At 27.2% G+C, this 15,644-nt stretch overlaps 1 protein-coding gene across 2 annotated transcripts in view; it reads left to right on the top strand.

The window, feature by feature from the left end:
- Positions 1-15,644, top strand: part of LOC132920321 (voltage-dependent T-type calcium channel subunit alpha-1H) — a 236,979-nt gene that overhangs the window by 204,847 nt on the left and 16,488 nt on the right. For both annotated transcript variants that reach the window (XM_060982614.1, XM_060982615.1), the window contains exons 18-27: positions 1,222-1,377; positions 2,438-2,648; positions 5,072-5,259; positions 6,099-6,232; positions 7,160-7,312; positions 7,460-7,586; positions 10,267-10,499; positions 13,293-13,485; positions 13,616-13,765; positions 14,085-14,246. In XM_060982614.1, the coding sequence (XP_060838597.1) occupies positions 1,222-1,377; positions 2,438-2,648; positions 5,072-5,259; positions 6,099-6,232; positions 7,160-7,312; positions 7,460-7,586; positions 10,267-10,499; positions 13,293-13,485; positions 13,616-13,765; positions 14,085-14,246 (1,707 nt within the window). The remainder of the gene's footprint in view (positions 1-1,221; positions 1,378-2,437; positions 2,649-5,071; positions 5,260-6,098; positions 6,233-7,159; positions 7,313-7,459; positions 7,587-10,266; positions 10,500-13,292; positions 13,486-13,615; positions 13,766-14,084; positions 14,247-15,644) is intronic.

Here is a 15,644-nt window from a genome sequence, read left to right as displayed (position 1 = left end):
TGCAAACACTAAAATAAATGCCCTATTCTAAAAATATGTTAACCTAGTACTATTTACATTCATCGTATTTAATAATTAACTAAGAAAAATTTACAATTTATTTACATATGTATTTACGTATGTAAATGTACAATTATTGATAATATTGTGAATGATAGTAAAATATATCAGTAATTTTTGCAAAACTTTAGTGGGAAACATTGAACTTTCATTTTAAAAATTTGTAATAAACCTATATTTAAATCAATTGAATTATTTTGAAACATGATTTATGTTTTTAAAAATGTATTTGAGAGCAAGTAAATGCATTTATAAAATAATTTTGTAAAATAACAGAAACAAAATGTATTCGTTATATTAAAATCGAAATACGTGTATAATTTTTAATACCATTGTTTTATTCTGTGTTGTATTTAAACAATACAGAATATGCACACTACTAAAATTCACGATAGAACTAACACACTTTTTGTTCCTAAACATTATTTATAATCACCGTTATCAGAATAAACATGAACATGTAATTACTATGATATTATATTTGTAACGCAACAAGTTCAAAATAAATATGAGACACAATTTATTATTTTAATGGCACAAACAAATTGTTATTTCTAATAACTACTCCTTATTTAAAATAAAAAAAGAAATACTGTGAAAAACATTTTTAAATATGTTTAAACGTCATGAATATACCACAATTAATTGTTAAATACTTTTCATCTGAATTTTAGCCACAGTAAAATGCGTTTGTACTACCTAATAGTTTTTATTCCTAAGTATTTTACCTTTATCTGCCTTTTTTAGAAAATGAGAAGAACATCTATATGTTTATTATTTTTTTGTTCGATTAGTGAAACACTGAAACCATTTCAATACTACCAATGGTCGTACTATGCTTTTAGTGACCTACTTCACAATTGTGCTTCTAACAACCGCTTTTTTTTATTATAAAATTATAGATTCAGAATCATTTTTTAGTATTTGTTCAACAACACCGCTTATAAAGTCGGACCTATAAACTTTTTTCGATACACATAAAAATATATATAAATTATAATATTCATCCAATATATTAGAATAAAACAAAATTAATTTTACTATATTATGAACATTGCACGTTATCGAATCTATAATAAGATAATAAATTCTAAATTTAATTTCCGAAATATGTGTTTTCAACGATTTTAAACATTATTATTTATTTTTACCTCGGCACAGATTCTAACACAAGAAGACTGGAATATAGTGTTGTTTAACGGAATGGAAAAAACGAGTCATTGGGCTGCTCTTTATTTCGTGACGCTGATGACTTTCGGCAATTACGTGCTGTTCAATTTACTTGTAGCAATTTTGGTTGAAGGATTTTCTTCAGAGGTAATAGCTACCGTTGAAAAAATTGCATAGTTCCATACGCTTTGTAATAAATAAATAGAAACAATTCTTTAAAATTGCATGCAGTTGAGATTCTTTTGTATTTGTTAGTTTTAAGTTTTGTGCCGCCGTTGTGTACCATTTGAGATTTTGAGTATTTGACACTTATATGTAAGTATATTATATCGTCGAGTTTATCAAACTGATATACCTATATTAAAGGTATACTCTGCAAATCTTTTAATATTATTACAGTAAGCACTTGTTATTATTTTCAAAAATATATAATCTTTTTCACATTTTATTTTTAAAATGGTTTTATCTATAATAATAGAAGCATTAATATTTTAAATATACGTTTTTACTTTTTAGTAGTGTATCACACATTTTTCTAGATAAACAACCGATACTCATCACTCCTCTAATCAAAAATCCAAATGCTTAAATAACGAACAATTGCTTCAATATTTCATATTCATACATAATTTTTTACATAAAAATGTACTAATTAAAATTAAAAAACTAAAAATTTAAATTATTATTTAAAAAGCAAAATTTAATTTATTACAATTCCATGTATTATTATATCAATTTTTCTAGAATAGAAATATCAATAAAACTTAGTACATTTTTAAATAATATAATTAATATAAACTGATAAAAATTAATCTACATACATATTATGTAGAAATATAGTAGTTAATATGACGTAAATATTCTATTTTTTTTTAAATCATATGTAATTAAACTTAGGTATTTAAAAACTTAAAGACGTAGAACCAAACAAACATTTAATTTTAGTATACAATTAAATAATAAATTTTATAATAGTATGTATTATTATTAAAACTAAAAAAATAATATTATAATTATTTGTAATTACTTATTATTTAGTGGCATTTTGAATTGCATTATTTTTACATAAGAACATCTAAACAAATTATATATGAAATATTCAACTATTAATTTTGAGTAATAAATTAATTAGCTAACGTATACAGATCACTGCTGTATAATTTGGGAACGGAGTTATTTTAATGGACAATATTATTTATATTTTCAGCGAAATGAACGCAGAGAAAGAGAACGTCGGGAGCTCGAGAGGCAACAACAATCATCGTGGTGCAAATGCACCTGTTCGTGTTATGGCGATGACAAAGGGGATTGTGAAATGTGTACAGAGAAAAAAAGCCTAAATGGAAAACCAAATACTGAGTTAAAAATCGAAAACCCAAACAGAGACATTATAACCAATAAATGTAATACACACAAGGGTAAGTTATAATATAATTTTAATACCTTTTTTCGAAAATCTTATTTTGAAAACACAGCTACAAAAGTTAATGCAGTTATTTTAAACACTTTTTTAGTAGTAATTAGTTATTATCTTATGGTAATTAAAAAGACCATTATTCTTTAGATTTTTAATAAGATGACACAACATCCATAATTACATGCCCGTCAAGTTGAAGTTGTTATCATTATATTCTATTGGTATAACTACTTATTTGGTTGTTAACATTTAACGTAGAATATAAATTTAATATTTCAACATTGAATTTCATACATTATACCTCACAACAGTTTAATTAACTTTGAAGAGCAACTTAAGTTTTATAACAATATGTAATTTACAAAAGATATATAATATATATATAACGTTCGATGTTTATAAGTGCTATCCTGAAAAATTGAATCTTGAGTTAAATAACCTTATTAGTAAAGCACAGGATAAAAAAGCCACTACTTTAACCGTGAAAACTTGAGTTTTAGTATAGAAACTAATTGTATATTTTCTCATTACACATTCTTAAAATTATACAGTTATTTAGGGTCCTTAACATAATACTATATTGCGTTATTCGAAGTTTATTAAATTTTAATTTTAATCCGACTTTTAGTAATCTACTACATCTATCTATTTTACTTTAGACTTTTTTTTCTACTATTTATTTTCTTTTGAAAATTTGTACAAGTATATTATTTAGTTTTATTTTTAAATATTATATATTTATTAAAAATTGAACATATTTCTACGAAAATGTATAAAAGCTTAATTACAGGTTATGTTTTCACGATTGATTCAAAACAAGCATAATTGTTTATAACTAAAAATAAATTATAAAAAAATTGATATCTATGTTCAATATTCTTATTTTTAAAAATATTTAGTTAAAAACTTTAAGTTTATTGTAGGTCAACTATTATTTAACTACCGCGCAAGCATTATGCATACGTACATTTTTTTTCTAAATTAAAATATTTAATAATGAATTTTGCAATGTTATTTTCATACAATGTGCAGCGTATAGAAGCATTCTCAACGTTATCTATTTATATATCAGTTTTTATTCAATTACTAATAGAATAATACAAAAATAATATTACGAAATTAAAGTGGTTTACATGTTTACAACAACTGTTCTTTCATAAGTCGTATCAATATTATAATAATACCTGATTAATCTACAATATAGTCAATACATAAACTATTCAGTAAAATATTAAAGAATACACATTTCATTTGAATTAAGAATATTTATTTGATTAATTATATATTTAAATATCCAGCAATTAAAATAATTATATTATTTTATAGTAGTATAATATATAAACGTATATAAGAGTTGGTGAACTAGATAGGATAGTTATAAATAAGACAAAACTAATTTGATTAGTTTTATCTAAAATTGAACTAAGTTCTACAAACAAAATATATCTTCTTTGTACTCTAAACTTCGTCTATTATTATTTATTTATATGTAAAGTATGTACTTTTCCTCTACCCAATAGAATTCAAAACTTTATCAGAAATAGACAAGAAGTCTTGATAAACACTCACATACCATATACGCCATAAAATTTCTTTGTATTATTATTATTATGAAAATCAAAATAAACTCTATTCAATGAATATTTCACTTGATTTCAGTTGAAGTTAACCGTGCAATTTGGTCGACTTTTTTTAACTATAATAGTTTAATAATTTAAGTTATTTTGAAATGATTCCTATTAAACATTTTTGAATGTATAATAAATTATGACGCACATTATAATACAATTTGTTTTTACCTATTCAATAAAATAGATGAAAATTAAATCAGCATTATAATTTTTTATTTTTATTTTATTTAAAAATCGATATGATAAAATACTAAATCACACAAAAAATATATTATTGATGAAAACAATTTAGTATTTTATTCTTTTGTTCTTTTAATGTGTTTTGATGAATACAATGCATATAATATATATTTACTGATTGCTATTCATTGATGTATTGATGACATGTGAAATGTAATGCTTTACTTGAAATTACTATGATATTGATTATCATACCAATATTATGTATTAATTAATATGAATAATCAGTAATATACGTTGTAATAAAACTACTGATAAAATTAATGTAAAACGTCTCTCTTTTACTTAAAACATTAATATAAAATTAATATTTATAATTTGATTATACTAATTGTATTCGTGGATTAGGTTTGTCAAAGTCTGATAATCTGTAAATAGAAGCCTACTTAATATGCTTGAACTATTATTGATACATATTTTTTCCTGTTTCATTTTAACCGTTTATTAAGATTATTAAGATATTAATTTATCTAAGGAAACCCACAGAAACTGAAAAAATCTCTCATAATAATAAACTTAAAAAAAAACAATTATTTTATTTTTGTGATAATAGACACTTCATTAGTAATTGCTCCACCTCCGCCGATAATTACACATACAGCGGCCACACCGCAAGACTCGCCAAATGCCGCTCACGAATCAAGGGATTTTCGGCGATTTCAGTCACTAACACCGTATACATTTTTGCCGTTTGACACAAATGGAAGCGGATTTTCGATTGATTCAATTGACTGTTCAGTGGTTTGTAAAACGCTCGTTACATATTATAAGTAGTGACTCGTGAACTGTAGTTTAAACAGTAAGATATTAAAATAATATCATATAAGTACAAATATTATTCCATAAACATAAATCTTCTTTGATCATTACGAATTACATTTAGTGAATATTATTATTCAAATATCAGTCATTTAATAAATAATGATCAATCACTTATGCACAATGAAATAAAATATAATATTTGATAGATTCTCAAAAATATTTCTCATTGTGTTTGTTTTTTTATCATTTGGAGTATACAACATATATCAATAAAACATTATAAAACACTTAAAAAGTGTTCAACACTATTAACCAAATTATTGATTTATTAATTTATAATGTATTTTAACTTATTGTATTTATTGCTTGAATAGTTAAATTTAATGTTATACAAATAAAACAATTTATAACAATAATATATTTTTGAGTTGAAGTGATTTTTTTTTAAAAAAGTACAATAAATATGACTTAATTGATATTATAATAGGAAAGCTATTGGATATCAGATAGATTTAAATTTGAAAGTGATAGTAGATTATCACATTTGAAAAACTTTACAAAGCAAAGCTTGATTAAGATTTATCTTTTCTGAAAACAAAAACTATAAATTGCGTAAAAAAATTAAATAAGTTATAAATAAATTTAATTTAATATTTTAAGTAATTTAATGTACTAAAAATGAAACCACATTAATAAATTTATACACACGCCGTTCAATATTATAGATCAGTTATCCATTTATTTCACCTATGTATGAAAAGATAAACTGTTTAATATGATCAATAATTAATATATTTGTTATACATTATTTAAAATAGCGTTCGTCAACAAATAGCTTGCAGAGTGTTTCTAAGTTTCCTAAAATCAACAACAGAACTCCGCAGATCTCCAGTCCACAAAAGTTAGTAGTGAATCAAAGTTTTGAAACTATACCGGAAGACATTTCTTATAGGTAAATATAATCTATACAAGTATGTAACTAATTCATTAAAATATACTTTGCACCATTTGATAGTGTTTAAGGTTCGTTTAAAATATTTATTAAATTTAAAAAGAAAATTAATTAAGTTGGAAAGTTACTCAGGGCATAAATTTAATTTCTTACGTGTGATTTTGAATCATAGCGCAAGAACGTACCACATACAATATCATAATATAATTAATTACCTACGCTTGTTATTTTAATATTTAAAGCATAAAAGAGTTACATTTTTAGGTTTTTATCTTTGAAATATTATTTAAAAGTGAAAGTTTGGACTTGCATGCACCCTACTTTATAGTTTATACCCTGGTGGTTCTTTACACAAAGGGTTTTTTATGATGAATGGGGGTCCTGAGAGTTACATTCTAAAAACAATGGACAATACAGAACTTCTATCTTTTGAAAAATCGTGAATATCTTGAAGTAAATTAAATTAATAAGGGGTGTTTGAAACGTAAAATTTGCATGCACCTATATAACATATTATGAAAAAAACGTCTGAATTAATTTTCAGTTTGTATATATCTAATAGTGTCAAATCTTAATATTCTCAGTTTTGACGTCATATATTTCAGTAAGTTATAAAATTATTTTTTTTTCATTTGATTTAATATGCTCATTATTTTCATACATCTAACATACATTCCTTTGTTATAATAAACTTGTATTTTGTATTTAATAAATTTACCTGCACATGTGTAGTATACTTTTCATGTGCATCTATATACTGTAAAGTATATATTAATTTTTTTTCCTACAACCCTTTTTGACGTATGATATACGTGTAACGTAATACGTGCAGAAAGTGTGTAATAGTAAACGTATACTGACCGTCGCCTTAGAAAATTGTGCAAACACTAGAACTTTATTTTTTAAAAAAAAAATAACTGTTTACAGTGGAGAAAATGGTGAAAAACTTCAAAGACGGTATTCGTGGAAAATTTCGAGACCCTCATTGAGGCGAAAATCAAAATTTAGTAATGTAGAATGTGAAAGTGATGATCAAGGAATACTGGTTTTGAACAACAATAGCCATTCAGTGAATTCAAGGTAAAAGAAATTTGTAAATCGCATAAATATTAAATATATTATAATATGTTTCAATGAAAATATTTTTAACATAATTATTATGAAAAAAAAGTGTTTGCATATTAATATATAAATTAATATTATATATTGTGGTTATTTCATATTTAGTGTTGGACAAGACCACTCTCAATGTAATGGCGGCGTTTCCAAAAGTCCATCGCCAAATTTCCGTGCAACAAACAATATGTTGTCCGATTATAATACTATTGAAAAGTCTCCATCCACTGTACAACAGGTAATCAATTTAAAATGCAAATATTTATCAAGTACCTGCAAGCTTAGAATATTAAATATTACTCTGGTTTCAAATTATATCATTTTAATCTTGAGAATAAATAAATCCCACGCAAATAATTAATTAATCATACATTTTTACCACTAAAAAATGCAGAACTTTGAGAAAATAAAGAATGTTTATTCAAGTACATTTAAAAATATATGTATTTAGGAATTTAAAAAAAAATAAAAATAATTACAGTCAAAATTAAACATTTTTTACCTTCTATCGAGTGTACACCATACAATATACATGTTTTATTTCAAACAAATTTGTATGACACATGAAAAAGTTTTTAAAGATTTTCATCTCTTTAGGGTTAACCGAAATAATTAATTTTAAATTTAAAAGAAAGCAAATTTTATCTCATACAGAAATCTCACTAAAATAATCTCAATAGTTATTAACCCCAAACATTAAATAAAAAAAAATATTTAATCGTAAAAATTTAAATTAATATATTTTATTAAATACAAGGCATAGGAAAAATAATATTTATTGAAATTTAATCTATATTCTATTGTTATTGTGCTGGTTGATGACTGGCGGCGGTTTATGCTGAAGTAGTTCAACCGTGGTTAACTTTGAAATCTAATTTTCTATCTCCCTTCATTTAAAAATCTTGTGTACGCCACTGGATTACATAATCATATAATCCCAGGTTTAAATGTATTAGTCCGGTTCTGTCCATAGACAATATCAATGTATATATAGAAATTTATTAACTATAATAGAAAGTTATATTGGTAGTTTTGAAAGCAGCGGTGTTTATATTTAATTAAAGACAATAGATCATTACTTTTCAAAACATTAATAGTCGGATCGATTTAATGATAATTCGACACAGGATATAATATCCTGGCAACGGCGTTTTATATTTCGTCGTAATATACTTAGCTATGATGCATTTTGGGTAATACCACAATTGTTATAGGTACGTTAAATACATTATTATCAACATAAAAATACACCTCATTATAAAATAATTAACTTTAGATACTCACACTTTTTTTTTTTTAATTTCAAAAATATTAGAATTTTGATCACTCGTATTTATTTACCCTAACAATCTAAATATCGATTTTTAATATCTAAAAAAAAAAAATATATATTTTTAAAATAACTATGAAAATTCAGATTCCGAATTTCTTTGGTTAACTTTTGTAAGGCTTTGACTTGATAAATGTGCAATAATAACTTACGAGTATTTGTTTTAAACAAGCACTTACTCCCAATAAACTGTGGAAGATAAACGAAAAATCACCAGTGCGTAAATCTTTGACATCAAAATATAGTGACCATTAATAAATTGGTTCGTTAGATTTAAACGAATCGTTCAATCTAAGAAAATATTATTATGAGCGTTCCGACTACGAGAGTGAATTAAAAATACTCACTTGCGGGGAATACCAATTACAATCGTACGCACAAGTTTACAAACTGAGTATTTGGCAGGGAAAATGAACTTGTGGGTCTAGAAACAGTAGAAACACACACTCGAGTAGCCACACGCGGTATGTATATACAATAAGCTATATAATATATTGCGTGACGTAGAGTCGGAATTTAACGTACTGCGAAATGATGTAACGTCACGTCGTATACATAACGGCGCCACTTTGATGGTGTGTTGCCGCCGGAGAAAAAGAAAAATAACACAAAACACAGTCAGTAAAGTTTTCGAAATTTAATATTATTGTCATTACGACTTTACACTTCGGGGAAAAGGATTATTTACACCACCGACCTCACCGACTTTCGGACATACGTGACGCGTACACATCGTGTCTGGAAAAAGGCTCGAACAGACAACGTGGGACGCTTACAATCGTAGAATTTTGTTAACGAAATAAAACCCCATATCAGATACTATCACGATGACATAATATTATACTGTCGATACTTTTTATACTATCTATTATAATACAATATATCCCTTGGATAACTTTAGTCAAACACCTTTAAAATATTTTAATTTAGTTCCGAGACTATTATGTAGTCTTGTGACAGACTCATACAAATTTTTAGATCCACGTACCAACCATTACGTCATTATAATATACACCGCAGTGTAAACCATCGACAGCAATCAAGGAAAGCTTAGCTCATTAAAAGCATTTCAAGCCTCCTGAAATATGATGAAAAATAATTTTAATATTTTCTTTAACGAATATTGTTCATAGAAAATGTACTTTAAGTACTTTCTTTCTGAAAATGGTAAATATTATGATTAAAAAAAAATCTGAAAAACCACTACTGTTGATTAATACGATACCTATAAGACTATATTATTTTGATACATTATTTGTGAAACAAAAATAAAAAGTATATTAAGTATTTTCGTAATAAATTATAGAACAGTTGTTAATATTAACAACTGTTCTATAATTTAACGATATTGTGTTTTCGAGCGAAGAGAAAACAATATTTTTTATCAATAAATATTTTTAAGCGTTAAAAGCCCTCACTCCTCCTAACCGATCAACAGTTCTTCCAGATTTTCAATTGTATCTGTATGTCCACAACTAAAACTATAACCTTATGTCGTTTGTGCCTGTAGGCTTTAATATGTATATCATCACAATGACGTTGTTTTTGTTGGGTTTATTTTATTTTTTTTTTCTATCATCTTTTAAAGAGCACAGTCAATTACGTTCTGGCCAGTTGTCAGTACGACTGCTGCCAGCCGTGCGACACAGAAGGATGCGCCGGGCCGGCCGACGAAAAGTCGTCTGAACCATGTTGCGACTGCGACGCTGAGTCTAGCACGGCCAAGGTAAACGTCCGCAAGGTGTTCTATTTCTTCGAGGAGAAGGGTTGGCTCAAGGACCGAGCCGAATATTCGCTGTACATATTTCCGCCGGAACATGGGTAAGCCGGAAACAACACACGTTGTACACGCGTCACACGTACCACCCTGCCGTTTATTTCATACAATACAATATAATAATATGACATAATACATTACACAATCACCACTGTTGTGCACCGACACACGCGTACGTCTCACGTATTATATATTATAGGTATTTTCTATAATATTATATACTATACAGTGCATCTGTAGAAAATGTGGAAACTCTAAATCTATATAATGGGTGGTTGCAGGATGGAGTGATTACGATAACACGCAACTGTTATAGATTAGTATGACAATAGTATCGCTGCATATATGATTGACGAGGGATTTAATGATGGTTCCGATCTAGAGTATTTATTAGTGAGGGAAGGATTTAATAATTTATGAACGTACTTTATTAAATACTGTAGAATATATTTCATTTTTTATAATATATTTATTCACATTCTAAAGAAATAGTATCAAAAAACATTTAGAAGATTTGTAAATTATAAAGGTTATTTTTTATTATGTCGTTATAGGTAAATAAAATAATATTATATTATAGGTTAACAATTTTATAATAGTATTTTGTTTATTATGATTAAATATAAAAATATTTATGAAATATAATACAATTAAAAACATAATTATTTACACATGCACATTATATATATTTTTCTTTTTTCTATTAAAGGAGACATCGCTTTTACGTTCCCCTGTATCAACATCCGGTCTCACCATATTTGCCTATTTTAATATTAAAGAACCGGGAAAAGAGGAAATCACTAGTGGGCCTTATTTTCGAACGTAACATACAATATTGTCATATACTATATGTTATCATCGATTATTACTTATTAAACATTTTACTATTTATTATGATCGATAAATTATTTTATTTTTCGAATACGTTATAAATTATAATAATAAGCTATTACAATTCACAATCATATCTTATTCCTACCATTTAAATTTACTGTTCCTAGACACTCTGTATAAACATACATTGTACACCTGACTTCCTCTCTTTAAACCCTATCATCTATTTTAGTTTCGTACGACTATGTCAAAACGCAAACGCATGTGGTAATGATAACACTATTATAATAATATACGCGCAATAATATTATTATGCTTGCACACGTACACCGGCCATATAAGCCCGACACGACGTGTAATCATGAGCAGTCGTATTATATGTACTATGCTATGCACTTTTACAATTTCGAACGTGTCGTGGAATGGAACATCGTATTATTTCGAATGACCGTCGTATATGGGGTTTCGAAAACGAACAACATTTACGGTACATTTGTGCTGCTTCTACAGCAGCGGTATCTATATTATAATACACGCGTTTCTTACAAAGGCATACCGACAACTTTTGGCCGATTATTCTTTATGCAATGCGTATATTATATGAAAGCGGGTACAGTCGAGTCGTCCTACGAGCTACGACAATAATTATCTGTCTGCAGCAGCTTATTACTATTCTTTTGTCCAACGATTACCCACCCACCCGCGATATTAGTGCGCTCGTACTCCAGACCTTTCGCCGACATAGTAGGTATATCTATATATGTTTTAATAATATTTACACATTATATACTGTTGGCTACATCTTTTTGCGTGCAACAAACACAGCAGACTGACGGAGGAAATGAGGAAATGAGTTTTATATAGTACTCCCGTATATAATAATAATGTATAAACATCCTGCAGCATATTATTGACCACCGATGTCCGTTAAAAAATACTGTGCGCCGGCGGCTCGGTATGCCACGCGACGACTCGCGAATAGAAAATTCCATATAATATTCATAAGTTAATCTTCCGGACCCCCACGGGAACGGATTTAAAAACAAACAGTGTACTGAAATAATTATAAGGGTGTTTTATGTATGCGTATAGTGAATATAAAGGCGGATAGGGGGGCACGAAATTCTCGAATTTATAAATAAATTTCACTTATCCTGCGAGTATCAATATTATTTTATTTTTGGTATATTAACCCAATACGTTGTTTTCTATCTGATGACAGAGAAATTTGCATAATTTCTCATAGCCTTTTGACCGAATTCAATATGATACATACTAGTGTATTTAACCGCAATAATATATAAACCTAGCAAATACAATATTGGTTACCTTGTATTTGGTACATTCTTATGACTTACCGCGGTTAAGTCTAAAAAATATTATTATTTACTGCTGTACGTATTGATTCGAATTAACTAGGTATTATTCGTCAACTTTGACAACTGATATTGCATACAAATTAGTAAAAAAAAATCTCCAAGTTCCAAGGCTTTGAAAAACTATAATAGAATTAAAAATATAAAATTAAATATTAATTCAATTTTAAATTATTTCCTAGGTACTTTTATACTTTCATTAATAAGTTATTTTTGTTAATTGTATACTGTCCTGAAATTTAAATTTCGTCATTTCAGATTAATCAGATCAATATAAAAGATAAGATAATAAGTTAATATTACATCAAGGTATAAGAATAACTGACATTATTAAGTTATATACATTACAATTTGTTAGGCGCTGCACACTTAATAGAATTCATTTTTATACATATATACATACATACATACATACATACATACATACATACATACATACATATATACATACGAGTATATTGGTGTTGAAAATACAAGAATTTTTTTAAATTATTATCTATTCTTTGTCAAATTAAAAACGTTATATCAATGGTTATATATATTCCGTGTATTTTCTGAGATTCGCAATAATAAAAAAAAATTATCTTGCATATACTCGCTTATACCAACGGACTGTGTGTAATCAAGTTTCAGGCAATCATGTGGAAAGTTCATCAAACAAAAATGGTTCGACAACGCAGTGCTTACGTTTATAGCATTGAACTGTATTACGTTGGCCATGGAGAGACCGAACATACCGCCGGACAGCAACGAGAGGACGTTTTTGGGTACGGCCAATTACGTTTTCACCGTGGTGTTTGCGCTCGAGATGTTTGTCAAAGTAAAATTGGCCTCTTTTTGGATTACAATTTATTTATAACCACCGCCTTAGCGGATCTAATCCGATTGCGTTGTTATTTGTTTGTTTTTTGTTGCTCTGTGTGCATTTGTATTGCCGCTGCGCTACACAGGTCGTAGCCGCGAGCATGTTCTACGGCAGTGAACCATATTTCAAGTCTGGTTGGAACATTATGGACGGATTACTCGTAGTAGTGTCCATCATCGATTTACTCATGTCACTGATCTCCGAAAGCAGCCCAAAAATATTTGGAATACTGAGGGTGGGTATACGATTAATAGTAAGATATAGACGTGATTAATATTTACATTACCTATATATATATATATATATATATATATATTTCACACCTTGTGTGCTTGTCGTATAAAATGAAAAAAAGTCACGTGGCCGTTACCATTAAAGCGATACAGAACATTTATTTAACTGTTTCTCAAACACCTACTTATGAATCAAAGAAACGCGCATTGCGTGTTCCAATTATTCTCTCTGTTATATAATAATGTTACGTAATACTAAAATTAGATTTTTTATCATTCCACTATCGTGAAATAAAATTGTGTTAACTATTATGTTCACAGGTGTTTAGACTGTTAAGATCGTTAAGGCCATTAAGAGTGATCAACCGAGCCCCGGGCCTAAAATTAGTTGTACAGACTCTGCTGTCATCGTTGAGGCCAATAGGCAATATTGTACTGATTTGTTGTACATTTTTCATAATTTTCGGTATTTTAGGAGTTCAAGTGAGTATATTAAATAAATGAATTTATTTAAACTTGTAATATAAAGTTTTGAGTTTGTGATTATCTAACAATGGACATTCTATGAAAATAAATCAAAATAAATTTTTTTTTTTTTTATTATTGGTAAAAATAAATGCTAAAATTAATACCAACTTATCGAAATTATTATCGCTTAAATTTAAATAATCGTTTATACTTTAATCTTTAGCCATTGTTAATTAACACTAATTATAAAGATAAGAGTTTATCTTTTGCACCATTTTAGACGTAAAAGCTAAAACAAAAATTAGACTTTTAGAATTAATCTAATTCAATTCTGTTAGACGATTTAATTTAATTAAAATCATTTCTGAGTTTTAAGGAAATCATTTTTTTAAGCAATTTATATATTAATAGACGATTTCATAGTATTAAAATATTATTATTATTATTATTTATTAGTAAGATAATATTTTTACAGAGTAAGAGCAGTGTTAGATTGAGATAATTATTAAATTATACTTAGTGCATACTGTATAATATATGAATATTAATGAATAGTGTAGTATACTAAAAATAATTGTCATTAATGATTCTACAAAAATAAAAAAATAAATATAATATTGGATTCCGTATTTATTATACACAGGCCAATGGCGTCGATGTATCAACAATTTTATTTTTCCAACTATAGACCTAATTAATTTAACCACCCCACCACCTACTACACGTGCACATACCAAATATACTATAAACATTTTTGTGTAATATTTAAAACATCTATTCTAATCTGTCTACCTACATAAACTCACACATCCAAATATGCAATAGATAGATATAGGGATCAGCGCCACTAACTCAGATAATTTTCAAAAATTATAATATAACATTGATATATTAATAATTACTAAGATTTTCAAACCATCGTTCACTTCATAACTTCCGAACCTATTTTCATAAATCTATTATCATCCTAAGTACACAAAATTAAACAACTCGTGTGAATTTCGATTTAAATTTGTATTTAGTAACCAATACTAATTCGAAGGTATATCCACTGGTAAACATTAGCTCATACTAAATTAGTAAACATATTTGCGTAAGTACATAACTTGACGGCATGGTATATTCTGATGTAACTCCGTAGCCGTTTCAATTAGCATTTAGTTTGTACCCATTAAATCAAATCTGACGTTAAGTATTCTCACGTTACACTCCGTGTTACAATATAATATTATAGTTTGCTTGTAGTTATGTGTTAATAGTTCTGTGTACACCGCCGCTTAGGCACGAGTCAAAAGCTAATGGAGTGTTATACACTCGCGAAAATTCGTGCGTCATAATGTAATAATATAATAGGCACCTACCTAGTATGTTAACTGTATAAAATGCATTAATTAATAATCAGGTACATAGCAA

Source organism: Rhopalosiphum padi, chromosome 2 (assembly GCF_020882245.1).
Source record: "Rhopalosiphum padi isolate XX-2018 chromosome 2, ASM2088224v1, whole genome shotgun sequence".
Classification (NCBI taxonomy): domain Eukaryota; kingdom Metazoa; phylum Arthropoda; class Insecta; order Hemiptera; family Aphididae; genus Rhopalosiphum; species Rhopalosiphum padi.
This window is presented reverse-complemented; position numbering and strand designations above follow the sequence as displayed.